The following is a 26,047-nucleotide window of genomic DNA, read 5'->3' as shown; positions in this document are numbered from 1 at the left end:
ATAAAAACCTACATGTATGGGAATTTCATGTGATGTTATGGTATCCAGTTGAACATACCGTAATGCTTACCCAGAAGAAGCAGAATATTCAAAACCAGGATGCCACAAATAAATTAGAATCACGACACATGAAAATATGAAAAGTACATGATTCTGAAAAGATATAAATATGTAGAGACTTATGTTTTCTTTGCTACAGGATACAAGCCTTGAACCTGTTTTTCAAAAATTCTACCTTGGTGACATATTCATCATTTGGCCCCAATACCTGTAACAATTTTGCTTATTTACTTTTCCCTCGTGGCTGTCTATACCTTTCCTCTTACTTCTTTTATTGTATGAATAGAGAAGCATCTGCTAGATGTTATAATTAACTCAGAAGCACACATTTTCTTGGGCAGGCAAGCCTAAGAGGGGAAAAAATGGGGAGACAGAATGTTACAACTCTTTCTAGTTATTCTATTATTTAGGACCTAGATTCCCAATGGTGGTTACTCATTTATGTGGCTTACCCTTACTTTTCTTCCTTGTTGTTATCTGACATTTCTGATCTAAGGTATGAGAAATCACATGCTGCCTCCACTGCTCAGGCAACATTAATACTTATTATTTGAGAATCTAATTTTCCAAGTATTGGTGAATAGTAGTAAAAATAAATCAGTGGACAAATTTAATTATATCTTCAATTTCCTTAAATTCTTACCTCTTCCTCAGTTCCATTTAGAGAGCAAGACTTGCTTAGGTGTCTTGCTCCAGGAGATGGACTTTTATGTTAAATATCATGCTTCCTTTCAGGAATTTTTTTTGTGTTCAAGGTTTGGGTATGGCACTAAGATACCTTTAATCTAGAAAAGAAGTACCAGGAAGTCACTGCTGTTCCTGCAACAGCTGGCATCTCCTACAGTGTTGGAATTAGAGATAGGAAGATAATACACTCTATTTTCAAGTTATAGGATAGCAATGAAAGAAAACTGTAAAAAGATAAGAGGCAGTTATGTTGGGAAAATTGATTAAATGTTTTCTTTTTCATGTACTAGTTATTTGTGAATACTCTGGATTTCTATAAATTTTACTAGGTAAACAGTTGTCTGTTGATTTTCAAGGTGTGGAAACTAAGAAAAGATTGAAAAAATAATTGTTTCTTAAACATAGGTTATAACTGGGGAAAATGCAGAAGTAAAATGTGGATAAATACAGCTATTTTTCTTTAAACAAGTCAGACAAATGTATCAATCTGACAGAAATCTGAATTTGCTTTGAGTAACAGGAGAAATAGAACAGGATGCAATAATTGAAGAGGAGAGATAAGTCAGGATGAAATAACAGAAGGCAAAAGATAAGACAGGATGGAGTAACTGAATAGGAGAGTTAAGACAGGATATAATAACTGAATGGGAGAGATAAGACGAGCTGCAGTGATTGGAGAGGAGAGATAAGAAAGGATATGATAAATGAAGGAGAGAGGCAGGATGTAATAAATGAGGGAGAGATCAGACAGGATGCAACAAATGAGAGACAGAGAGAGAAGACAGGATGCAATCAATGGATATGAGAGGTAAGACAGGATATGGTAAGTGAACTGGAGTGGTAAGACAGGATGCGTATAGTAAATGAGCAGGAAAGCTCAGACAGGACAAAATAATGAAATAGGAAAGACAAGTGGGAGTAACTGGTCAGAAGAGATAAGGCAGGATGCAGTAAATGAAATGGAAACATGAGATAGGATGCAGTAAAAGGGCAGAAGAGACAAAGGGTGGAACGTTGAGACGGTGCAATAACTAAGCAGGAGACATAGACAGGATGCAATAACTGAAGAGGAGAGATGATCAGGGTGGAATAAATCAACAGGCGATGTAAGACAGGAAGCAATAACTGAAAGGCAGAAAATATTAGGTTATTACAGACAGATTCTTCTTCCTACTAGGGAATGCTTTTTGAAGCTGGTAACCTTGAAGGATGAGTAGGGTGAAGAGTGGGTACTTTGCTGCTTAAAGAAGTTGGGTAAAAATTAGAAACATTTGTTTACTTATACTTTCAGAATATCAATATTGAGCATAAACTCTGTTCAAGGCACAATCCCAAGTGAAGGGATACAAGGATGAAAAAGTAAGACCACAAATTTACACTCATGTAGCTTGTATTTTAATGAGGGAGAAAGACATTATTATAGTTATAAGTCATAAATGTTGAGATCATATAACAGGGAATTCTTAACTGTTCTGGAGGGACTAGGAAATGAAGAGCATCGCAAGGTGAAGTTTCCAAGGTGGGAAAGGCCTTTAGGATTTTGTTATTTATGCTAAGAGAAAAGGGATGGTTTTAAGCTAGAGAGTGATGTGATCAGCCTATTGTTTTTAAAAAGATCTCTCTGCCTGCAGTTTAGAATTGTTTAGATTTGTGAAGGGAGAGTAGGTATGTGGAAGACCAGGCAGTAGATGATAGTAGTTTGGACACGGAAGATGACAGCAAAGATAAAGAGAAATTGATGGTCTTGAAAGATGTGTAAGAGTAGTTAAAAAAAAAAAAGTTAATGATTGAATATGGGGGAAATGAAGGACACGTAGATTTCAAGGCTGATTCCTAGCTTTTAGCTTGAGCAATTGAGTGGATAATGTTGCCATCCACTATGACAGAGTGGTATGGGAACAAAAGCAAGTTTTAAGGAGACGAGGGAAAGGGCATGAATTCATTTTGGCTGTTTGTGTTTGAAGTGCCTATTAGTAGAGCGATTGAGTCTGACTCTCAGGGGAGAGAATTAGGCTTGGGATGTAAAGTCAGAATTCATAGGTTATGGGTGGTAATAGAAGCTAACAGAGTGGATGAAATCATTTAGGAAAAAATGTAAAGTGCGAAGAGAAAAGGTCTAAGATGGCACCTTGAGTCATATCACATTGAGTTCATATAAAAACATTTGATGGTTACGGAGAAGGTGAACTGCTAAAGGAGAGAGGAGAGACTAGAGAGCCAAAGCTCAAGAAAACCAGGGCAGGAACAAGTCTTGGAAATCAGGAGGAGAGATCAATTTCAGAAGGAAAGAATGGTCAGATTTATAAAATATAATTGGAACGTTATGTTAGTTAAGGCTTGATAAGTGTCCATTTGATTTAGCAACAAATAAATCATTGAATCATAGTGAGATACATTTCAATGAGGTGGAGGGAGCAAAAAGTATTTTGAAATGAATTCAAGAGTAGGTGGGAGGTGAGAAAATGGAAACAGTGTGTATATATACAGGTATTGATCGACTTACCACCTATGCAACTTATGACCATTCGACTTTACGACCACAATCGCTAGCCATGACTGCTCCACGTCTGGCAGCGCAAACGTTGCCCAGCTGGGCGTACGACAGTGTGGATCAGCTTCTGGCAGCACTACCATCTCCGCATGCACCATTTCAACTGTACATATAGCCAACTCAACTTACGACCAAATCGTGTTACGACTGGTCCACAGTCCCGACCGTGGTTGTAAGTCGAGCACTAACTGTAATTGCTTTCAGACACTTTGTTTTGAAGTTGAGAAGTGAGACAAAATCTGGAGAAAGAAATAGGACCAAGAGAGAGTTTAAGAAAGGATCCAGGGCTGGGCGTGGTGGCTTACGCCTGTAATCCTAGCACTTTGGGACGCCGAGGCGGGTGGATCATGAGGTCAAGAAATCAAGACCATCCAGGTCAACATGGTGAAACCCCGTCTCTACTAAAAAATACAAAAAATTACCTGGGCATGGTGGCACGTGCCTGTAATCCCAGCTACTCAGGAGGCTGAGGCAGGAGAATTGCCTGAACCCAGGAGGCGGAGGTTGCGGTGAGCCGAGATCACGCCATTGCACTCCAGCCTGGGTAACAAGATCGAAGCTCCGTCTCAAAAAAAAAAAAAGAAAGGATCCATAGCACACTGGTTAGGTGGGGAAAAAAAAAAATGAAAGGACCAGTAGAGTGGGAGATACTGGGAATTTATAAAGGAAAGAGGTTTAATTGACTCATTTAAGCATGGCTATGGAGGTCTCAGGAAACTTACAATCATGGCAGAAGGGGAAGCAAACACGTTCTTCTTTTTTTTTTTTGAGACGGAGTTTCGCTCTTGTTACCCAGGCTGGAGTGCAATGGCGCGATCTCGGCTCACTGCAACCTCCGCCTCCTGGGTTCAGGCAATTCTCCTGACTCAGCCTCCTGAGTAGCTGGGATTACAGGCACGCACCACCATGCCCAGCTAATTTTTTGTAGTTTTAGTAGAGACGGGGTTTCACCGTGTTGACCAGGATGGTCTCGTTCTCTTGACCTAGTGATCCACCCGCCTCGGCCTCCCAAAGTGCTGGGATTACCGGCGTGAGCCACCGCGCCCAGCCTACATGTTCTTCTTTACATGGTGACAGCAAGGAGAAGTGTTGAGCAAAAGGAGAAAAAGCCCCTTATAAAACCATCAGATCTCATGAGAACTCACTCACTATCACAAGAACATCATGCATGTAACCACCCTTATAATTAAATTACTTCCCACCAGGTCTCTCCCATGACATTAGGGGATTTTGGGAACTACAATTCAAGATGGGATTTGTGTAGGGACTCAGAAAAACCATGTTGTTCTGTACCTAGCCCCTCCCAAATTTCATGTCCTCACATTTTAAAATGCAATCATGCCCTTCCAACAGTCCCCCGAAGTCTTAACCCATTCCATCATTAACTCAAAAGTCCAAGTCCAAAGTCTCACCTGAGATAAAGCAACTCCTTTCTGCCAATGAGGATGTAAAATCAAAAGCAAATTAGTTACTTCCTAGATATAATGGAGGTATACGCATTGGGTAAATATATCTGTTCCAAATGGGAGAAATTAGCCAAAGCAAAGGGGCTATTGGTCCCATGCAAGTCCAAAATCCAGTAGGGCAGGAATTAAACCTTAAAGCTTTGAAATAATCTCCTTTGATTCCACATCTCACATCTAGGTCATGCTGATACAAGTGGTGGGCTCCCATTGTCCCCTGTGGCTTTGTAGGGTACAGCCTCCCCCCGGCTGCCTTCATGGGCTGGCGCTAAGTGTCTGCGGCTTTTCCAGGTGCATGGTGCAACCCATTGGTGGGTCTACCGTTCTGGGGTCTGGATGATAGTGGTCCTCTTCTCACAGCACCACTAGGCAGTGCCCCAGTGGGGACTTTGTGTGGGGGCTCCACACCCCCATTTCCCTTCCATGCTGCCCCAGAGAGGTTCTCTATGAGGGCTCTGCCCTTGCAGCAAACTTCTGCCTGGTCTCCATGCATTTCCATACATCCTCTGAAATGTAGGCAGAGATTCCCCAACTTCAATTCTTGACTTCTGTGCACCTGCAAACCTAACAGCATGAGTCAGCCACCAACACTTGGGCTTGCATACTCTGGAGCAATGGCCTGAGCTATACCTTGGCCCTGTTTAGCCATGACTGAAGCTGAAGCAGCTGAGATGCAGAGCACCATGTCCTAAGGCTGCATAGAGCAGGAGGGGCCTAGGCCCAGCCCACAAACCATTTTTTCTCTCCTAGGCCTCCAGGCCTGTAATGGGAGGGGCTGCTGTGCAGGTCTCTGACATTCCATGGAGACATTCTTCCCATTGTCTTGGTGATTAACATTTGGCTCCTCATTAATTATGCAAATTTCCACAGCCAGCTTGAATTTCTCCCCAGAAAATTGAGGTTTTTTTACTATTGCATCATCAGGCTGCAAGTTTTCCAAACTCTTATGCTCTGCTTCCTCTTGAATGCTTTGCTGCCTAGAATTGCTTCCACCAGATACCCTAAGTCATCTCTCTCAAGTTCAAAGTTCCCAGATCTTAGGGCAGGAGAAAAATGCCACCAGTCTCTTTGTGTAGCAAGTCACCTTTATTCCAGTTCCCAACAAGTTCCTCATCTGCATCTGAGACCACTTCAGCCTGGACTTCATTGTCTCTATCATTGTTGCCATTTTAGTCAAAGCCATTCAACAAGTCTCTAGGAAGTTCCAAACTTTCTCACATCTTCCTGTCTTCTGAGCCCTCCAAGTCTCTAGGAAGTTCCAGACTTTCCCACATTTTCCTGTCTTTTTCTGAGCCCTCTAAACTGTTCAAACCTCTACCTGTTACCCAATTCCAAAGTCACTTCCACATTTTCAGATATCTTTACAGCAGCACCCCACTCTCTGCGGTACCAGTTTGCTATATTAGTATGTTCTCACACTGCTAATAAAGGCATACCTGAGACTGAGTAATTTATAAAGGAAAGAGGTTTAATTGACTCACAATTCAGTATGGCTGGTGAGACCATGGGAAACTTACAATTATGGCAGAATGGGAAGCAAACACATAGTTCATCACATACTAGAGCAAGAAGTGCTAAGCAAAAGGTGGAAAATTCCCTTACAGAGCCATCAGATCTCAAGAGAACTCACTATCATGAGAACAGCATTAGGGTAACTGCCCTCATGATTCAGTCACCTCCCACTGGGTCCCTCTCATGACATGTGGGGATTATGAGAACTCTAATTCAAGATGAAATTTGAGTGGGGACACAGTCAGACCATATCACTCTCAATTTGTGGGTTGACTTTTCATACCATTAACTTTGCTTTGCTGTACAGAAGCCTTTTAACTTGATGCAATCTCATTTATTTTTGCTTTTGTTTTTTGTGCTCTTGGGGTCATAACCAAAGAAGTCGCTGCCACACCATTGTCATAGAGATTTTTCCTGCATGTTTTCTTCTGGTAGTTTTACAGTTTCAGGTATTATGTTTAAGTCTTTCTTCCATTTTGAGTTAATTCTTGTATAAATGGTGAGATAAGGATATCCACTCTCAGGCACGTGGATATTCAATTTTCCTAACACTATTGAAGAGACTGTCTTTTCTCTATTGTGTATTCTTGGCATCTTTGTCAAAAATCAATTGACTGTAGATGTGCAAGTTTATTTCTGGGCTTTCCTATTCTTATTCCATTGGTCAATGTGTCTATTTTTATGCAAGTACCATGCTATTTTGATAACTATAGTATATTAGTTCATTTTCACACTGCTATAAAGAACTACCTGAAACTGGGCAATTTATGAAGAAAAGAGGTTTAATTGACTGAGTTCCATAGGCTTAGCAGGAAGCATGGCTGGAAAGCCTCAGGAAACTTACAATCATGGCAGAAGGCAAAGGGGAAGCAAGGACCTTTATCACACAATGGCAGGAGAGAGAAAGAGAAAAGAGAGATTGAGAGAGAGGGAGACAGTGGGAGGAAGCCCACACACTTTTAAACCATCAGATCTCATGAGAACTTACTATCATGAGAACAACAAAGGGGAAATCCACCTCTCTGATTCAACACACTTTTTTTTTTAAACATTTTCTGCTTTGTGACATACTTGATGTATGTGTAATTATATGTCCACACTCAGATTTCATAATATAACTTAGATAGGGAACTGACTCTTATTTAAAGAGAAGAGAAAAGACTTGTGGGGATTAGTTTTGATGACAATAATGCTAAAATTAAAACATTGATAGTTAAGGATATCTCTGTACTCTAAAAGGAATACAGCTGAATAAAGGTAAACCCTTGTGTGCTACTAATAAAGGTAATACATCCACTAACTAAATAAAAAAAAGATAAAGTCACTAAAACCATTGACTAATTTGCTAATTTGTAGAGCTGGGGTTAGGTTGACCTAACTTACAGGACAACCTCATTACTATGTGTAGAAATTCATTGCTGTTGTTGTCAGCAGGTAGCTATTTCCAATTAATTTTCCATCAAATGAATGAGATATCAGGATAAGTAATTGAGAACAACCGTAGAGCAGTTCAACCAGAAATGAAATGGGTCACCAGCATGTGAATTCTGCTTTGCTCTGAATGACAAAAATAAAAAATCTTGAAGTATAAATCTAATAGGTTTTGTATTGGGCATTACTGATGTGGGCATTTTTCTGGCTGTGAAGGAGTAGTGTCTTCTCTGTGGTTCAACACACTTTTAAACCATCAGATCTCATGAAAACTCACTTGTTATCACAAGAATAGCAAAGAGGAAATCCACACCCATGATCCAACACATTTTTAAGCTATCAGATATCATGAGAACTCATTCACTATCATGAGAACATCAAAAGGAAAATCTGCCCAGATGATCCAATCACCTCCACCAGGCACCTCTTCCAATTTGACATGAGATTTGGGCAGGGACACAAATCCAAACCATATCATATAACTTTGTACTGTATTTTGAAATGTGGTAGTGTGATGCCTTCAACTTTGTTCATTTTGATCAAGATTACTGTGACTATTTGGGGCATTTTGTGGTTTCATACAACTTTTAGGATCATTTTTTTCTATTTCTATAAAGAATGGCATTAGAATTTTTATAGGAATTACATCAAATCTGTAGATCACTTTGGGTAGTATGGACATTTTAACAAAATTTATTCTTCCAATCTGTGAACATGGGATATCTTTCCATCTATTTGTGTCATCTTGAATTTCTTTCAGTGGTTTACAGTTTCTGGTGTACACATATTTCACTTTGTTGGTTAAATTTACTCCTGTATCAGTCTGTTCTCACACTGCTTTAAAGAAATACCTGAGAATGGGTAATTTATAAAGAAAAGAGGTTTAATTGGCTCATAGTTTTACAGGCTGTACAGGAAGTATACTGGCTTCTTCTGGGGAGGCCTCTAGAAATTTACAATCATGGCAGAAGGTGATGGGGAAGCAGGAGTGTCTTACATGGCTGGAGCAGGAGGAAGAGAGGGGCAGGGAGGTGCTACACATTTTTAAACAATCAGATCTCGTAAGAACTCTATTACAACACAACTCCAAGGGGATAGGGCTAAACCATTTATGAAGGATCCACTCCTGTGATCCATTCACCCCCACCCCTGGTAGGCCCCACCTCCAACACTGGGGTATTACAATTGAACATGAGATCTGGGTGGGGATACAGATTGAAACCATATTAACTTCTATGTATATTTATTTTTAGATGCTATTGTAAATGGGATTAATTTCTTAATTTTTGTTTTGTTTTGTTTTTGAGACAGAGTCTCACTGTGTCACGTAGGCTGGAGTACAATCTTGGCTCACTGCAACATCCACCTCCCAGGTGCAAGTGATTCTCCTGCCTCAGCCTCCCGAGTAACTGGGATTACAGGCACACACTGCCATGCCCAGCTAATTTTTGTATTTTTAGTTGAAACGGGGTTTTACCATGTTGCCTAGGCTGGCCTCAAACTCCTGACATCAGGCGATCCACCTGCCTTGGCCTCCCAAAGTGCTGGGATTACAGGTGTGAGCCACTGTGCCCAGCTGACTTTTTAATTTTTAAAACATAGTTGTTTGTATACATAATCAATAGTATATGCTGCTAATTTTTGTATGTTGATTTGTATCCTGCATATTGGCAGAATTTCTTTGCTAGTTTTAACAATTTTTTGGTGGTATCCTTAGGGTTTTTTATATATAAGATTATGTCATCAGCAAACAGAGACAATCTCACTTTTTCTTTTCTATTTAGATGGCTTTTTATTTTTTTACTTTTATAATTGTTCTGGCTAGGACCTGAAGCATTATGTTGAACAGAAGTAGTAAGAGTGGGGAACCTTATCTTGCTCTTGATCTTAGAGCAAAAACCTTCATTTTACCATTGAGTATGATGTTAGCTATGGGCTTGTCGTATATGAAGAACATTCCTTCTATCTATATGTTATTTGTTGTGAGTTTTCATTATGAAAGAATTTTAATTACATCAAATGCTTTTTCTGTGTGATTGAGATGATAATATAATTTTAATCCATCCTTTATTCTGTTAATGTAGTATGCTACATTTATTGATATGTATATATTGAAACATCCTTGAATTATAAGAATAAATCTCATTTGATCATGGCATATGATCCTTTTAATGTGTTGTTGAATTCAGTTTGCTAGTATTTGCTTGAGGATTTTTATACCTGTGTTCATCAGGGATATTGACTTGTGATTCTGTTTTCCTGTAGTGTTCTTATCTGGCTTTGTTATGAGAGTAACACTGGTTTCAAACAACTGAGATTGGAAATGTTCTCTTATTATTGGTTTGTTCAGAGTTTTATTTATGTTTCAGTCTTGGTAGATTGTTTATTTCTGGGAATTTATCTACTTCTTCTAGGTTATTCAATTTATTGGCTATAGTTGTTCATAGTAGTCCCTATGATCCTTTATATTTCTGTAATATGAGTTGTAATGTTTCTTTTTCATTTATAATTTTATGTATCTGAGTCTTCTTTTTCTTGGTTAGTTTAGCCAAATAATTGCCATTATTTTTTATCTTTTGACAAAATCAAGAAACAAAGTCATAGTTTTGTTGACCTTTTCTACTGTCTTTGTAGTCTCTGTTTCATTTATTTCTGCTCTAATCTTTATTTCCTTCTCCTTCCTTCTTCTGACTTTGACCTTAGTTTATTCTTTTTCTGATTTCTTGGGGTATGAAGTTAGGTGGTTTATTTGAAATAGTTTTTTCTTAATGTTGGTATTTATTACTATAAACTTCCTTCTCAGAACTGCTTTTCCTGCATCCCATACATTTGAGTATGCTGTATTTTCATTTTTATTTTTCTCAAGATACTTTTTGATTTCCCTCCTTGATTTCTTTTTTGATCCATTGGTTATTCAGGAGTGTGTTAACTTTTACATATTTGTGAATTTTTCAAATTTTCTTGTTTGTTTATTTTGTTTCATACCATTGTGGTTAGATATAATCCTTTAAATGATCTTAATATTTTAAAACTTTTTAAGGCTAGTTTTGTACCTAATATATGACCTGTCCTGGAAAATGTTCAGGTACATTTAAAAAGAATATGTATTCTGCTGTTTTGGGATGGAATGATCCATATATGTCTGTTAGACCCCTTTGGTCTATATTGTCATTTAAATCTGCAGTTTGCCGTCTGACTTTCTGTCTGGATGGCCTATCCATTTTTAAAAGTGGGATATTGAATGAAGTCTTCTATCATATTGATGTCTGTTTCTTCCTTTAATTTTTTAAATATTTACTTTATATACTTAGGTGCTTTAATGTTGGGTGCATATATAATTACAATTGTTATATCCTCTTAATGGATTGGTTTCTTTTATCATTACATAGTGACCTCATTTGTCTTGTGACAGAATTTGACTGAAATTAATATAAGTATAGCCACTCATGTTATTTTTTGGCTACCATTTGCATGGAATAACTTTTACTTTAAGCCTATGTATGTCCTTCAGACTAAAGTGAGTCTCTTGTAGACGGCATATTTTTGGATTTTGTTTTAAATCCATTCAGCCACTCTGTTTCTTTTTATTGAATAATTTAGTCCATTTACATTTAAAGTAATTATTGAAAGATAAGGACTTACTATTGCCATTTAATTGTTAATTATTTTCTGATTGTTTTGTAGATCTTTTGTTTCTTTCTTATCTCTTGCTGTCATTGTGATTTTTTTAAGGTTTTTTTAGTGGTACATGTTGATTTTTTTTTCTGTTTATCTTTTGTGCATCTACTATAGGGGTTATTTTAGTGGTTAACATGGGGCTTACATAGCATCTTCTCTTTTTAGTGGATAACAACTTTAATCATACACAAAAACTCTACACTTTTATTTTTCTCCATATGTTATGCCACAGTTTACATATTTTTATGTTGTGTATGTAAATGTATATATATTAGTTTATATTAAATTATTATAGCTATAGTTTTAAAATATTTTTGTATTTTAACTTTTATACTAGGATTAAAAGTGAAATACACACCACTATTACAATATTATTCTGATTTTGACTGTGTATTTAACTTTACCTATGAGTTTTACACTTCCATATGTTTTTCTTTCATTCTTTTCTTTCCTTTTTTTCTTTTTTTTTTTTTTTTTTGAGAAAGAATCTTGGTCTGTTGCCCAGGCTGGAGAGCAGAGGCATGATCTCAGCTCACTGTAATGTATGCCTCCTAGGTTCAAGTGATTCTTTTGCTTCAGGGAGAATCAAGCAATTCTCCTGAGTAGCTGAGAATATAGGCAACCGCCACCATGCCTGACTAATTTTTGTATTTTTAGTAGAGATGGGTTTTCATCATGTTGACCAGGCTGTCTGAAACTCCTGGCCTCAATTGATCCACCTGCCTTGGCCTCCCAAAATGCTGAAGTTACAGACGTGAACCACCATGCCCAGCCTCATATGTTTTCATGTTGTTACTTAGCATTCTTTTATTTCAATCTGAAGAACTCCCTTTAGCATTTTTTCTTAGGCAAGTCTTGTAGTGATGAACTCTCTGAGCTCTTGCCTGGGAATGTCTTTATTACTTTTTCATTTCTGAAAGCTAGCTTTGCCAAGTACAATATTTTTGCTTGCTAGTTTTTATTTCAGCACTTTGAATGTGTCATCCAACTCTCTTCTCACTTTCAGGGTTTCTGTTGAGAAGTCCATTGTTAACCTATGTATGTTCCCTTGTATGTGATGAGCTGATTTTCTCTTGCTTCTTCAAAATTTTCCATCTTTGAATTTTCACTATTTGATTACAGTGTCTTACTGTTGTCATTTAATTGTTAATTATTTTCTGATTGTTTTGTAGACCTTTTGTTTCTTCTCTCTTGCTATCTTTGTGATTTTTTGGGTTTCTTTTAATGGTACATGTTGATTTTTTTTTCTATTTATTTTTTGTGCATCAACTATAGGGGTTATTTTAGTGGTTTGGAATATTCTTGGATATTCTTTTTTCGAGTTAATTTGTCTTGTGATTCTTTGAGTTTCATGGATCTGGATATGTATATCTTTTTCAGTATTTGGGAATTTTTAGCTGGCATTTCTTTAAATAAGTTTTTTGTCCCTTTTTCTGTCTTCTCCTTCTGACACTCATAATTTATATATTTGTATGCTTGATGGTGTTCATAGTCCTTTATATTTTTTCTCTTTTTCCCTTTATACTCTTCTAATTGGCTGATTTCTGATGACATGCCTTTGAATTCACTAATTTTCTTTTGCATGATTGAGTCTGCTGTTGAAGCTGTTTATTAAATTTTTTCTATTCTTTTATTGTATTATACAGCTCCAGGATTTCTGGGTTTTTTTTTTTCTTCTTTATTATGGTTCCTATTTCTCTGTTAAACTTTTCACTTTGTTCATGCATTATTTTCCTAATTTTGTTTAGTTGTTTATTTTGGTTTTCTTGCTTTTCATTGAACTTCTTTAAGATGATTATTTTGAATTCTTTTTCATGAAGTTTATAGATCTCCATTTCTTTGAGGTTGGTTATTGGAGCTTTATTAGTTTCATTTGGTGGTGTCATGTTTACATGATCCTTTGTTATCTCTATAGTCCTGCATAGGCGTCTGTGAATTTGAAGGAGAAAACACATCTTCTAGTCTTTACAGACTGGTTTCAGGAGATAAAAGACCTTCTGTTGTGTTTCTGGACTTATGGGAATGCATCTTGGTTTGCAGTTGAGTGGAATTGGAGCTGGGTCACATGGATTCTGCTGGGTCTGCATGGGCTCTATGGTTAGTAGACCTATTACTAGGAGCTTAAGCAGGAATGGATCCTTTCTGGTCCTTGGATAGACTAGATTGATTCTGGGATCCTTGGTCAGTAGGGCTGGTGCTGGGATGAGAGTCTGCTTCAGGGTCTATAGGTGGTGGGCCTGTTACCAGATAAACACACAGGTATGGCTTCCTCTGGGTCTGTATAGGGCTTCTGCTGGGTCACAGGGTGGGTCCCTGGGCAGGAAGAACTGGCTCTGGATAGTGACTGAGAGGGGCCAGAACTGAATCATAGATTCACAGTGGATACCAAGGTCTGAAGGCCTGCCTCCAGAGGCACAGATGGGCATGTTTCCCTCTGGGTACCTGGATGGGCAAGACGGCTCTTAGACCACAGCTGAGAGGGGCTAGAGCTAAGTTAGAGGGCTGACCATAGCCAGGACTGAGGTCAGCAGGCCTGTTCCTCAAGGCATGAATGGATATGATTTTTCTGCGTCCTAGATGATTCTAGTAAAAGGACCAAGGATAAACAGGACTGTAGCCTAGTCCACTGGAAGACAGAAATATTTCTGGCTCTGAATCTGTGACCATGGCCTCATGCCTGCCACCTAGCCACTGATATGCCCTCTCAAAAATGACCCTTCTAGGTCTTGGGCTTCCCTGGGGTTTCATAGCCTCCTGTCTGAATCCTAAACCTCCCACAAAGGCACTTTTGTACGTGAACAGATAGCTGCAAAATTATTGTTGCTGTGGAAAGATAAGAATGGGGGACTTTCTGTTCCGCCAACTTGTGGACCTATTTTTTTTTCTTTTAAGCAGGACAAGCAACAAGGGGAATTGAGAGGGGTATTATTTCTAGCTTAGGACTAAGGAATTCTTGAAGTATGAGAGAATAATGGTCACCTCTTAAGAAGACCTATAGGGAAGGATTTTTATCAGGGGGAGACAGATTTCAATTTAAACCAAGAAGTAGTGGCGGTGGGGAGGGGAATATTCCAAAGAGACTAAGAGATCTCATGTTTTCCAGGAAAGTCAATATGAAGTGAGGGTACAGCTAAGATTTACTACATCAGGACCTTCCGTTCTTTCCTGCCTCCTTGCTTAACATATGCCCATTTATCAATTTTTCTCATTGTCAATAACCAAGGAAAATGACAATGTGTAATTGGAATATTAGGATATAAACTTTGGCAGAAAACTGGATATTAAATTCTATTAAAATTATTTTAAAGTCCATCCCAAGACACAGCATGACAATAATGAATTGTTTCCAAAAACCAATGGAAAATAAGTGGAGGTGCATAAAAACCCAGAGAGAATATTCCCCAGGAACTGAGGTCCAGAGATGAATGACTGGATATTTTAACTTATTGGATGATAAGATTAGAGAAACATTTAATTGTATATCATTTTTTTAAGTACACTGTGTACTATTCTCACAAGACCTTTGTTATGTCTTTAATAGACAAGACACTTGCTATTTTACTTGTTCACATTGTATGAAAAATTGACATAGGTGGAAGGCCCATGCTACCCTCAGTTCAGATAAACCTGTGGTAGTAATACCAGTTAAAACAATGATGATAATAATTGCCAAAACACTATAGAAAGGCACAATACAGAAACCTAAATATAAAGTAATGAGAATAAGGGACTGACTTTAAAAAATATGAACTGACCTATTGCTATCAATATACTAGAAGAAATCCTTGTAAATATAGAAGTTTCCAAAGAGATTTTACTCAGCCTTAGGATGAAGGATTTCCTATCATTTTATGAATAAAATCAGTAATTTCATTGACAGAAACTAGCTGATGTTTTGTCAAGTGAGGTTTACCAAATATTTTATGTTCTGTGTGCCTGTGGTATACTTCTAGGTTCGTCTACTTCCCATAGGGACACATATAATGGCACTTATCAGGGTTGGCCCAACTGCTCTCTGTCATGTCTTAATATTGGTGATCAAGCACTTTTCTATAAAATGTAAGCAAAATGTTGAGATTTTTTTCTTTTCTCAGTGCTTCTAAAGATAAATTGACATAGAAGGAAAAAAGAGACTCACGAGTTCTTGGCAGATAAATTTTTTATCTCCAAAAGTCATAAGTACAAAATGGAGTGACAAAGATGTTCACATTTTGTGTATGTCTTTGGTCACTTTTCAGCAGTTGGATAAATTACTCTTCGCTTATGATTTTTGTGTGAACCTCCCGGCTCTTCACCCGCAACTTGTTGACCTGGGACTCAGCAATGTCAGCCCGTTCCTCGGCCTCCTCCAGCTCGTGCTGGATCTTGCGGAATTTGGAGAGGTTGACGTTGGATTGTTCCTCCTGTGAATGGAAATGCATTTATGAGGAAAAAAAGTTCAGAATTTTTCGATTCTTAGGTCAATGGATCCTGAATTTCCTTGTTACTTAAAAATGGTTCATTCTGGCAGATCTTTTAAGAAACCTAGAGAAATGCTCTTGAATTTTTTTTTTTTTTGCATTAGCTTCTTAAACTCATAGATAACAAGGAGGGACAAGTGACATTTGTATCTGAACATTTAGAATGGTGGAACATCCTAGAGCTACTACTAAATATGCCAGGTGTCCAGATTTTTATATTTTTTCAAAATCCTGAGAATGGAACCAAACCTTTTAAGAATGCAAGTATGCAATTTATACTAAAGCAAACTATTAAGCTTGAATATAAGTTATTGCCATGTGAGTATAAATTATTGCCACTTAAGCTTAGAAATTAAGCAAGAAATTTGTTTCCTAAAAAAGTCTGAGCTGTCTCTGATTATATTTAAATATACAGCAGAGAATTTGAGCAGGTCAGTTCTAGTTTAGTCTCTGGTAATCATTCTTATTTAAGAGTCGCAGTAAGAACCTCCAAAATGTGGCATTCAAATTTAGAACAGACATAAAGCTTAGAATTACTAAATAGTATAGCTTGAAAAAAAAAAAAAAAAAACCTCAGCGTTTTCTCTTACAGATGAGAAAAGTAGGAACTGGAAAAAGAGTAAGCAATTTGTCCAAGGTATGGACAGTAGTTTGTGTATGTGTGTGTGTGTGCGTGTGTGTGTGTGTGTGTGTGTGCATGCATGTGTGCATGCACACAGGTAGTATGTGTTTTCTCTCCCTTCCTCCTTTCTCTCCATCCCCATCTTTCTCTCCCTCTCAACTTTGATGTCAGGGGCAAAATAAAAACTGTCAATGAACAGAGGAACTCATTAGTGACATGTAACTATGCATGTTTATATGTAGGAAATTGATACTATTTGATTATTATTGCAGATGCATCATGGAATAGAGAAATCACATAAGGTAGGGTGTTAAAAATCTACTGATTTGAATGTAACTGAGAACTTCTGAGTTTCAGAATCTTATATTTAACTATTTACTTGACATGTTCACTTGTGTATATATGGTATTATGTATCTAAAACAGAATTCCTATTCCTTTCTTGCCCTGCAAATCTGTTCTTCCCCACTTCAGTGTTACATCATCCACCTGATTACTCAAACCATAAACTTGATAAATTACTCTTAATGGCCTTTCTTTCATCTCCCAAGTGCAACCTATTAGCAGTCTTTGAGTTTCTACCTCCAAAATACGTCCTGAATCTCTTCACTTCTTTCTCTCTGCTCCACTACTGCTCTTATCCAAGCCACAGAACCAATCTGAAAAGCTTCCTAACATGTCTCTGTACACCCACTTGTGTTTCCCAATAACCCATTCTTTGCATAGTAGCCAGAATACTCTTTTTAAAAAACATAGATCAGGTTTTTGTTGTAGGATTGAAGGAAAAAAAAAAAAAATATATATATATATATATATATATATATATTATATATAGGTAATGACTGACCCACATTAAAACCCTTCTTAGCTTCCCAGTACCTTATTGAACTGAGAATAAAATCCGGAGTTCTTACCATGGCCTGGAAGACCCTGCAAGCTGCCTCCTGCCTGGCTCTCCAGCCCCAGCTGTGCTGCTTTCCTCCTTATTTGTCTGCTTCTTGAACCAGACTCTTTTCCACTCAAAAGCTTTGCATTTGCTCTTCCCCATCTCTAGAACATCTTCCACTGGCTTGTCAGGCAGTTGGTTTTACCTCAGTCTCAGATCTCCATGTAGTCATTTATTTTCCTTTGATCCTTCCTTATTTTACTCATCTTTTCTTTTGTCACTTTAATTAAACTGGCCTGGTCTGAGAAAAGTCACCCCAAGGGGTTGTGAACTCACCGCTTCCTCAGCTTGTCTCTTGTAGGCTTTCACCTTAGCTTGCAGTTTGTCCACCAGGTCCTGGAGCCTGAGAATATTCTTGCGGTCTTCCTCGGTCTGCAATAATATTTTCAAGAGTGAGTTTCTTGAAAGTACAAATACCACATTTTGTTATACATATGGCTTTTAATCCCATGTAGACTAAAATGAAAACTTAGACAGGCCATTTTCCTTACTTGGTAAGTGAGTTCCTTCACTCTTCTCTCATGTTTGCGTAGACCCTTGACAGCTTCAACATTGCGCTTCTGTTCATTTTCAACTTCACCTTCAAGTTCACGAACCTATAAGGAGATGGACATTTTAAGGACATTCACTTGATGAATTTCTACTTCTTCACATGACCCACATACTTCTTTTAGTCTGCTTTATATGTAGTTTTAAATGCCCTAGTCCAGTTTTCCTTATTATGAGCTTTTGGGCATGAGGGCATAGCTCTCCCTCATTTCAGTATGCCCCCATATCATCTAGCAGTGCTAGGTGTTCAGAATCATGTGTTGGATTGGAATGAGATAGGAATACAGGCTGATTAGGAGACCCACCCTGGCCTCCAGTTTCTGGATCTGCTTCTTCCCGCCCTTCAGGGCCAGCTGCTCAGCCTCATCGAGACGGTGCTGCAGGTCCTTCACTGTCTGTTCCAGGTTCTTCTTCATCCGCTCCAGGTGGGCGCTGGTGTCCTGTTCTTTCTTTAGCTCTTCAGCCATCATGGCAGCCTAATTAGCAGGAAAACAAAATGGTTTAAGACAGCTAAGACAATACATTAAGATTCAAGTTTGACCATCACTGTGTTGCCCTTCACTCACATCAGTGATGGCCTTCTTGGCCTTCTCTTCTGCATTGCGGGCTTCCTGGATAATGTCCTCCATCTCTCCCTGGATTTGGGAAATGTCTGTCTCCAGCTTCTTCTTGGTGTTGATCAGACTGGTATTCTGTTTAAAATGTGAAAATTAAATATTAGGCACATGAGAGAAAAATTAGGAAGCCTGATGTTCTAAAGAACCCATAAACTAATTGATTAAATAAATTCATTAATATTCCTCTGTTTCACATATTAGCTGAGTTGACATATGTTTAAAAGACAATTAACTCTGAATGTTATAGTCCAGATAACAAAAATATAGATAATCAAAAAATAAAACATTTTAAACTTTACCCTTCATGAAATCATATAAATAGATTTCTTAATGGTACCAAGATTTCAGCAAGAATGTCATTTTCATGCAGTTGCATTTTTTTACTATTCTATTATTACATGTACCTGGGTGTGGAGGAGCTGAACACGCTCACTGGCATCCAGGAGCTCCTGTTCTGCGATTTTCCTGCTCCTCTCTGTCTGTTCCAGAGTGGCCCGCAGCTCCTCAATCTCAGCCTGCAGCAGGTTGGCTCTGCGCTCCACCATGGCCAGCTGCTCCTTCAAGTCCTCTTGGCCCCGGAGAGCATCATCCAGGTGGATCTGGGTATCCTGTGGAACAAACCGTCATTGAGACACCATGTTCTCAGGGTCCCAGGCACCCCGATTGTCCTGGGACCATCTCTTGGACCCATTTACCTTGAGGATGCCTTGGGTGTTCCTGTAGTTCCTCAGGGCCTCGGCAGCCATGCGGTTGGCATGGTTAAGCTGGATTTCCATTTCATTGAGGTCTCCCTCCATCTTCTTCTTGAGCCTGATGGCATCATTCCTGCTCCTGATCTCAGCATCCAGTGTGCTCTGCATAGACTCCACGACTCTAATGTGGTTTCTCTTCAGCTGGTCAATTTCCTCATCTTTTTCAGCAATTTTCCTATCGACCTCAGACTTGACTTGGTTCAACTCAAGCTGGATGCGCAGGATCTTTCCCTCTTCATGTTCAAGAGATGCCTTAAGGACAGCAAGAGGTGACATTAGCAGGGTAATGGAAGTGTGTAGTACTCTAGGGATAAGAATTATTTATCCTTCATGAAACCTTATTTATAAATAGATTTCTAAACAGTACTAAGATTTAAGCAAGAGTGTCATTTTCATGCCTTTGCATTTTTTACTATTCTGTAGCACACAGTGTCTACTTTTGTGCTGCCATCATACATTTTCATTTTGTTGGTACAGAAATTTCTACAAATTATTGAATATTATTGTGGGTTTTGTATGCTTCTGTCTCCCTAGGTAGATCATGCCCTTGAAAGCAGGACCTTGAACTTATTCATCTTTGTGTTTTCAGTGTCTAGCACAGTTCCTGACATATGGTTCATGGTCAGTTCTTCATGTTCATCCTTAGTACATGGAGTAAAAATTATTTTTCATTTCTCTTGATTCACCATTTTTTGCATTTAATATGGCCTAATTCCTCTTGTAATTATTTTAGAGTATGCAATAAAATGTTTACCTCTGCCTCCTCTAAAGCAGCCTGAATTTCAGACTTTTCTTGCTCAACTTGCTTCTTTATTTTTTCCAGTTCATGGATACGCTTTCCTCCTTCTGCAATCTGTTCAGTGAGGTCAGAAATCTCCTCTGGTGGTGAACAAAAAATACGGAAATTTGTTCATAGAGAGGAAAGATTCTTTCAAATCTTTTAATGTTAAAGAAAAGGTAAAATGTACTCACGTTGCAGATTCTTATTTTCCCGCTTCAAGGTTTCAAGTTGGTCTAAGGATTCCTCATAAGCATTCTTAATCTTGAATAGTTCTGTGCTGAGGGAGCGGGACTCCTTTTGAGAAGCTTCAAGTTCAGCATGAGTTTCTTCATACTTCTGTTTCCATTCTGCCAGGATCTGAAGGTCAAGGGATGGACAAGAAATTTAGTGGAGAAAGTTTGATGAGATTAAAACCATCTTTTCTGGCAACTCTCAGAGTTGAGGTGTTCTGGGATTGAAAAAAAATGACGAATGAGAAGAATAGAAACCACAGGAGCACTTCCTCTCTCCACAGACAGCCGCTGATGGGTCAAGAACTATTGAGAGCAGCCCTCAGATGGTTTGAATCGGGCACACTAGGGGTAGCAGGCTATTGTTAATTCCATGTTGAAAACTAGAGCAAAAACTGGAGAGAATACCTTATCAAAGTTCCTTTGCTTCTTGTCCAGGGCAGCACAGGCAGCGTTTGTCCTCTCAACATCAATCATAAGGTCCTCAACTTCATTCTGGAGCCTCTGCTTCGTCTTCTCAAGGGAAGCACATTTGGCATTCACAGCTTCTACATGTTCCTCAGCATCCTGCAGACGCTGAGCCAGCTTCTTCCTGAAAAGTGAGATATGGACAATAAAAGTGAATGGCTGTCAGCTGAATTGGGTGTTTCAAAGTGCGTACAAGAGAGTGGATTCCATAGTTTTTGCATCTCAAGCTTGTTTTGTAGGTCCAGTTCTATATTAACTCATTCCCATTATCCTACCACCAAAATTCTGAAAACAAGTTTGTTATTGCCATACTTCATAGTCTGGCTTTAAGGCCATCCATGACAAGCATAAATTAACATTTTACCCTTCCAGTTATCTGGTTTATTCCTCTTCTATAGAATATTAATATCTACATTGAATTACTATTTTTCATGTCTGTATCTCCACATAATTTTAATCCCCAGAAGGAGAGTCTGTGCTGCACTAATCTTTGTATTCTTGTAGGCTGTCAAATATATTAAGGGCTCAAATGTTGGAGAAATTGAATTCAAATGAAATATACTTGATTTTGTCTGTCTAATTGTATCCCTTATGTATGCTAGCTTTTAATTAATCCATTAATCATAAAGAAGCTTTCCCACATCAATATAAATTTTGCATCGAGAACTCCTCTCAGAATCTCTTCTAAGGCATTTACCAAAACATTAATTCCAACAATATGGCTGTATATGGTCCAAGAATGTTTTTTCCCTGGTTTTTCATGTGTTTTGGTAGCAAGGAACCTGTTTGCCCTTATAGTTCCGTTTTCACTAAGTCTGGAACATACTTGGCCTCCTCCAGCTCCTCTGTGCGCTGGATGGCGTCCGTCTCGTATTTGGTCCTCCACTGGGCAACCTCACTGTTGGCCTTGGACATTGCTCTCTGCAGCTCAGCCTTGGCTTCCTGTTCCTCCTCATACTGTTCCCGCAGCAGGTCACAGTCGTGGCGGGAGGACTGCAGGGCATGTGCCAGGGCACTCTTGGCCTGAGAACATAGAGATTGGGGACTTAATTTTATATATGTAGAGTGATGTTTTCCTACAGGTCACCAGAAGAAAGTCTGTAAATTAAGCAAAAAGCAAATAACCACAAGAACAATAATAACAAGAAGACAACAACAAATGGGGTTTACCTTTATCTCCTCTTCAAGTTGCCTTTTCAGTTCCTCTATCTGTTGCGTGAAAGCTTGTTTGCCCCTTGAGAGCTGTGAAACTAATGAATCCTTTTCATCTAGCTGCCGTGAATATTCACCTGTGAAAGACCAAGGTCCAGAAAACTCAACCTTATTTTGGAAATTAAACTCTAAAATAAAAACTTGAGCAGAGAAAGGGAGCTGAAGCGGAGCTCTCCTTGATGGACGGCATGGGTGACAACAAACCAGCAACATCCACTTTAACCCTGATAAGCAAATCCATGTAAAAATTAGAAGCATGGAGAAATTTGAGGCAGATTGCATGCTTGTGAACAACACAAAAGATTTCAAGAGATATTTAAGATTATTTTATCACAGTCAAAATTGATGAAGAAACGTGAAAAAAATGTAAATCAAACCAACAAAATATTCCACTACTTTTTATTTTATGTAAGGCTGTAGTGTTGTCTAGTTTACCTTCCTTTGAAAGTTGGTTGAAACAAAGGATTTATCCTGTGGAAAATAAGAGACTTTGGGCAGTTTCTTCTGTAAGTTGAAGTGATACTCAAAAGAAATTCTGGAAGGATTTTTATATTAAGAAATGATTAAGTAGCCTTCCATCCCCAGAATGAATTGGTTTCTGGATAAGTAATTACTTTCCAAACTAAATGGCATTTACACGTCTTCAATTTTTTAAGCATCATAATGCAGAAAATACACTACATTATGTTGGCAAGGTAGGAAAACTTTTCCACACCATTTTAAAACTAGTTATCTTGAACTTTATCTGTTTGGCATTTAATAAGAATTATATTTTTTTTATACCACTGAGTTAGGAGGAATAAACATGTACTGAAGAAGAGAAACTACAGGGAACATTTTGACTCCTTGAGAATATAATTTTTCTTTTTCATGAAGTGTACTGACTACCTTTGTAACAATAATGAAAAACTTATTTTCAACTTTGTTATAGAGAAAACAGTATTTTAATACCAAAAACATAGAGTGATTTTCCACCACTTTAACCTGCTTATTACTTTAATAGTTTAAATTATTCATAAAACAATTTCCATCTTGTTACCTCTACTTGGGGAGATAGAACTTTGCTAGAAAGTTGGACAAGTCAGTAGGAGGGGGAGTAAATGCAGAGACTTTCTTTCCAGTTTCTCTAATGAAAAATCTATGAATCTTACTTGAATCCTTCTCAGCTGGATTGTGGTCTTGAATATTTCCCTACTTATCTGTGTTAGTTACCAGTAATTGGCAAGACTTCAGGAAAAAGACTGGAGTAAACATTCTTGGACAAGTCACTTCATCACTACCATAATCCGCTGTCTTTAAAATGGGGATAGTATTTCACAGACTAATGAGGAAAATAAAGTAACACATAGCTTGGGAAAGTGTTTTGAAAAGTGAAAAGAGATACTGTGAGGATACACTTTGTTTTTGATAACTTTTTGATTAAAGCCAAATCTTCCTTAAAGTGTTCAAAAATAAAAAGGCCTGATTCTATTTCTCTGTCTTTCTCTCTATGTATATGAAAGAAAGCAGTTTCACGCCAGTGGTCAATTATGTGTTCATATTAGTGGGGATCTACCAGGGAGGTAGTATATGACCTCAAGTAACTAAATGCAGAATTTTTCATCAGATTGCCCATGCAGGGTGAATTCGTCATTCAAGGTCAGTACTGGTAAATGGCCCACCTGATTCTGTCTGCAGGCGCGCTCTCTGCGCTGTGAGGTCATTGATCAGCCGCTGCTGCTCTTCTTCCTTGCTCTTAAGTTCACTCAGTTGATCTTCTAGGGTGCGGCACATCTTTTCAAGGTTTCCCTGTATTCAAAAAGTGGTAGAAGGCATCTCTAGTAAGAAGTTGGACCAACGAAAGTTTCCGTAATCTAAACATTCCACAATAGGAGTACTGCTGTACTCATTTATTTTGAGAAAACTATCTTTACAAACAAAACCAGCAAAGGTCTTAGATTATGATGGAAATACTAGTAAGATACATAGTCTAAACATACTGCCATTGAATTGCTTGTTAATCTAACCACTTGACTAAATTGTACTGTCCATGATATGAGAAAAAGGGTACCTGATTTAGTTCATGAGATATTTTTGAGATACAAATCATATTTGTGCTTAAGGGAAAAACAAAAAGCCAAATAATCAATATGAAGTGTTGATTGTACCTTGGATTTGGAGACAGTCTCCATGTTGCTAGCAAGGTCATCGATCTCCATCTTCAGCTCACTCTTCTCCTTCTCCAGCTTCTGCTTTACCCGCTGCAGGTTGTCAATCTGCTCCCCAAGCTCGGCCACACTATCTGCGTGCTTCTTCCTCAGCGTGGCTGCTGTGGCTTCATGCTGTAGGGTGGCCTCCTCCAGGTCCCTGCGCATTTTCTGGAACTCAGCCTCCCGCTTCTTGTTCATCTCAATCTGGGCTGAAGTGGCCCCACCGGCTTCTTCCAGCCTCTCGCTGATCTCCTCCAGCTCCCGAGAGAGGTCAGAGCGCTGCTTCTCTGCTTTGGCCCGGGAGGCCCGCTCTGCCTCGATTTCCTCCTCCAGCTCCTCGATACGGGCCTGGAAATGGTGAAAAATGTTAATACAAACTCAACTTCTTGGTGTCAGTAACTTTTTGATATTGAATTAGACTGGTGAAAATCATTTAACGTACTTGTAACTCCTTGATTTTCTTTTGCAGCTGCATACCAAGTGCCTGTTCATCTTCAATCTTGCTTTGCAGACTGCTCATTTCAAACTCTTTTCTATTAGAAAGCACTTTATGTCAGTCACAGAAATATTAAGAGTAATTTTCCCAGAAAATTGTTGCCCTAAAACTGCTTACTTTTTAAGCTTTTCATCCAGTTGTTGTTTGTCATTTTCTATATCCATTGTGGATTCTTGAGCCAATTTTAGGTCTCCCTCTAGTTTTCTCTTTGCTCTTTCAAGATCCATTCGGATTTTCTTTTCTTGTTCCAAAGATCCTTCAAGCTGAAAGTTAATAATCCATGAATATAGTTCTTAGAATGGGACCACCAGATTGTTTTTAAACATTATATCTAATCAGCAAACTATTTTTCTATGAATTAGGCAGATTTATCTCATTGATTCTATTCTTTTCGGTACTTACCTAGTGGAAATGTCATCCTTTAAAAGGTAAAATGTGCCTCTTTGTCACATTGTTGCAGTAATTTACTAGTGGGACATCACGCCTTCTGCAGTGCCCCACTGGAATCCAATACTTTTCCAGCTGGGATGGACACCAGGCTAATACTTCCAAACCATCACCTTTGTTAATGCCTCCCTCACTCAGACATTTTCAGTGAATTTCCTATTAGATATCAGATCATGTTTAAAGCCAAATTTATCTTTCACATTTCTAATTCTGAGTGTCCTTTTTTTCTGTGAGAGAAACCTGATCGATCATTATGACTTCTCTGCTGTTGCTATGCTGTCTGCTTAGAACTCTCTCCCTCTTCTGTAACTGCACATGGCCACTTGCCTCTCAAGCCCAGCTGAAGACCGGTGTTTCTTGTATAGCTTTTCTTTGTGAACACAGTAACTTTCCTTTTTCTCAATTCTTTTTACCCATACCTGTTATTCACAGTTAACTTTATTGATTTTAAAAAATTTCTTGTGTGTACATCCCAGTCCTTGTAACAAGGATGATGTTTCATATTCCTTACTCATAGGAGGCACTTGATAAGTACTGATTATGTCATAACAACACAAACTCATGCTTACTTAATTTGTTACAAAATAAATTGTTTTTATACAGTGTTAGGCTTACATCATCCACTTGCTGTTCCAGCTTGATTTTAGCTTTGGTCAGGGTGTTGACTTTGTCCTCCTCTGCCTGCAGGTCATCCAAGGTCTGCTGGTGAGCCTCCTGGAGAGCCTTCTTCTCCTTGGTCAGCTTAGCGATGGTTTCATCCAGACCTGCCATCTCTTCTGTGAGGTTTTTCACCTATAAAGGTGAAGAAAGCAGCTTAGTTGCTATAAAGCAGCTTAGCTGGGTGGTAGAGCCTCAATATAGGATTATAGAATGTGATTGATACCTTGTTCTCTGTGG

At 38.4% G+C, this 26,047-nt stretch overlaps 2 protein-coding genes across 6 annotated transcripts in view; both read right to left on the bottom strand.

Annotated features, from left to right (window-relative positions):
- Positions 1–26,047, bottom strand: part of LOC116553115 (myosin-4) — a 73,353-nt gene that overhangs the window by 31,677 nt on the left and 15,629 nt on the right. The gene's annotated exons all lie outside the window — the stretch shown is intronic.
- Positions 15,524–26,047, bottom strand: part of LOC116553116 (myosin-3) — a 130,800-nt gene continuing 120,276 nt past the window's right edge. Inside the window, exons 23-39 of the mRNA XM_032280275.1 lie at positions 25,766–25,942; positions 24,821–24,966; positions 24,650–24,740; positions 24,166–24,555; positions 23,680–23,806; positions 21,977–22,095; positions 21,633–21,829; positions 20,747–20,930; positions 20,300–20,465; positions 20,082–20,206; positions 19,271–19,579; positions 18,980–19,183; positions 18,525–18,650; positions 18,264–18,434; positions 17,901–18,005; positions 17,686–17,781; positions 15,524–15,785 (exon numbers count right to left, since the gene is read on the bottom strand). Coding sequence (XP_032136166.1) covers positions 15,633–15,785; positions 17,686–17,781; positions 17,901–18,005; positions 18,264–18,434; positions 18,525–18,650; positions 18,980–19,183; positions 19,271–19,579; positions 20,082–20,206; positions 20,300–20,465; positions 20,747–20,930; positions 21,633–21,829; positions 21,977–22,095; positions 23,680–23,806; positions 24,166–24,555; positions 24,650–24,740; positions 24,821–24,966; positions 25,766–25,942 — 2,886 coding nt within the window. The 3' untranslated portion in view covers positions 15,524–15,632. The remainder of the gene's footprint in view (positions 15,786–17,685; positions 17,782–17,900; positions 18,006–18,263; positions 18,435–18,524; positions 18,651–18,979; positions 19,184–19,270; positions 19,580–20,081; positions 20,207–20,299; positions 20,466–20,746; positions 20,931–21,632; positions 21,830–21,976; positions 22,096–23,679; positions 23,807–24,165; positions 24,556–24,649; positions 24,741–24,820; positions 24,967–25,765; positions 25,943–26,047) is intronic.

Source organism: Sapajus apella, unplaced genomic scaffold, assembly GCF_009761245.1.
Source record: "Sapajus apella isolate SASKATOON/1434 unplaced genomic scaffold, GSC_monkey_1.0 scaffold12, whole genome shotgun sequence".
Lineage (NCBI taxonomy): Eukaryota > Metazoa > Chordata > Mammalia > Primates > Cebidae > Sapajus > Sapajus apella.
The sequence above is the reverse complement of the archived record's forward strand: the minus strand, read 5'-3'. Positions and strand labels throughout refer to the sequence as shown.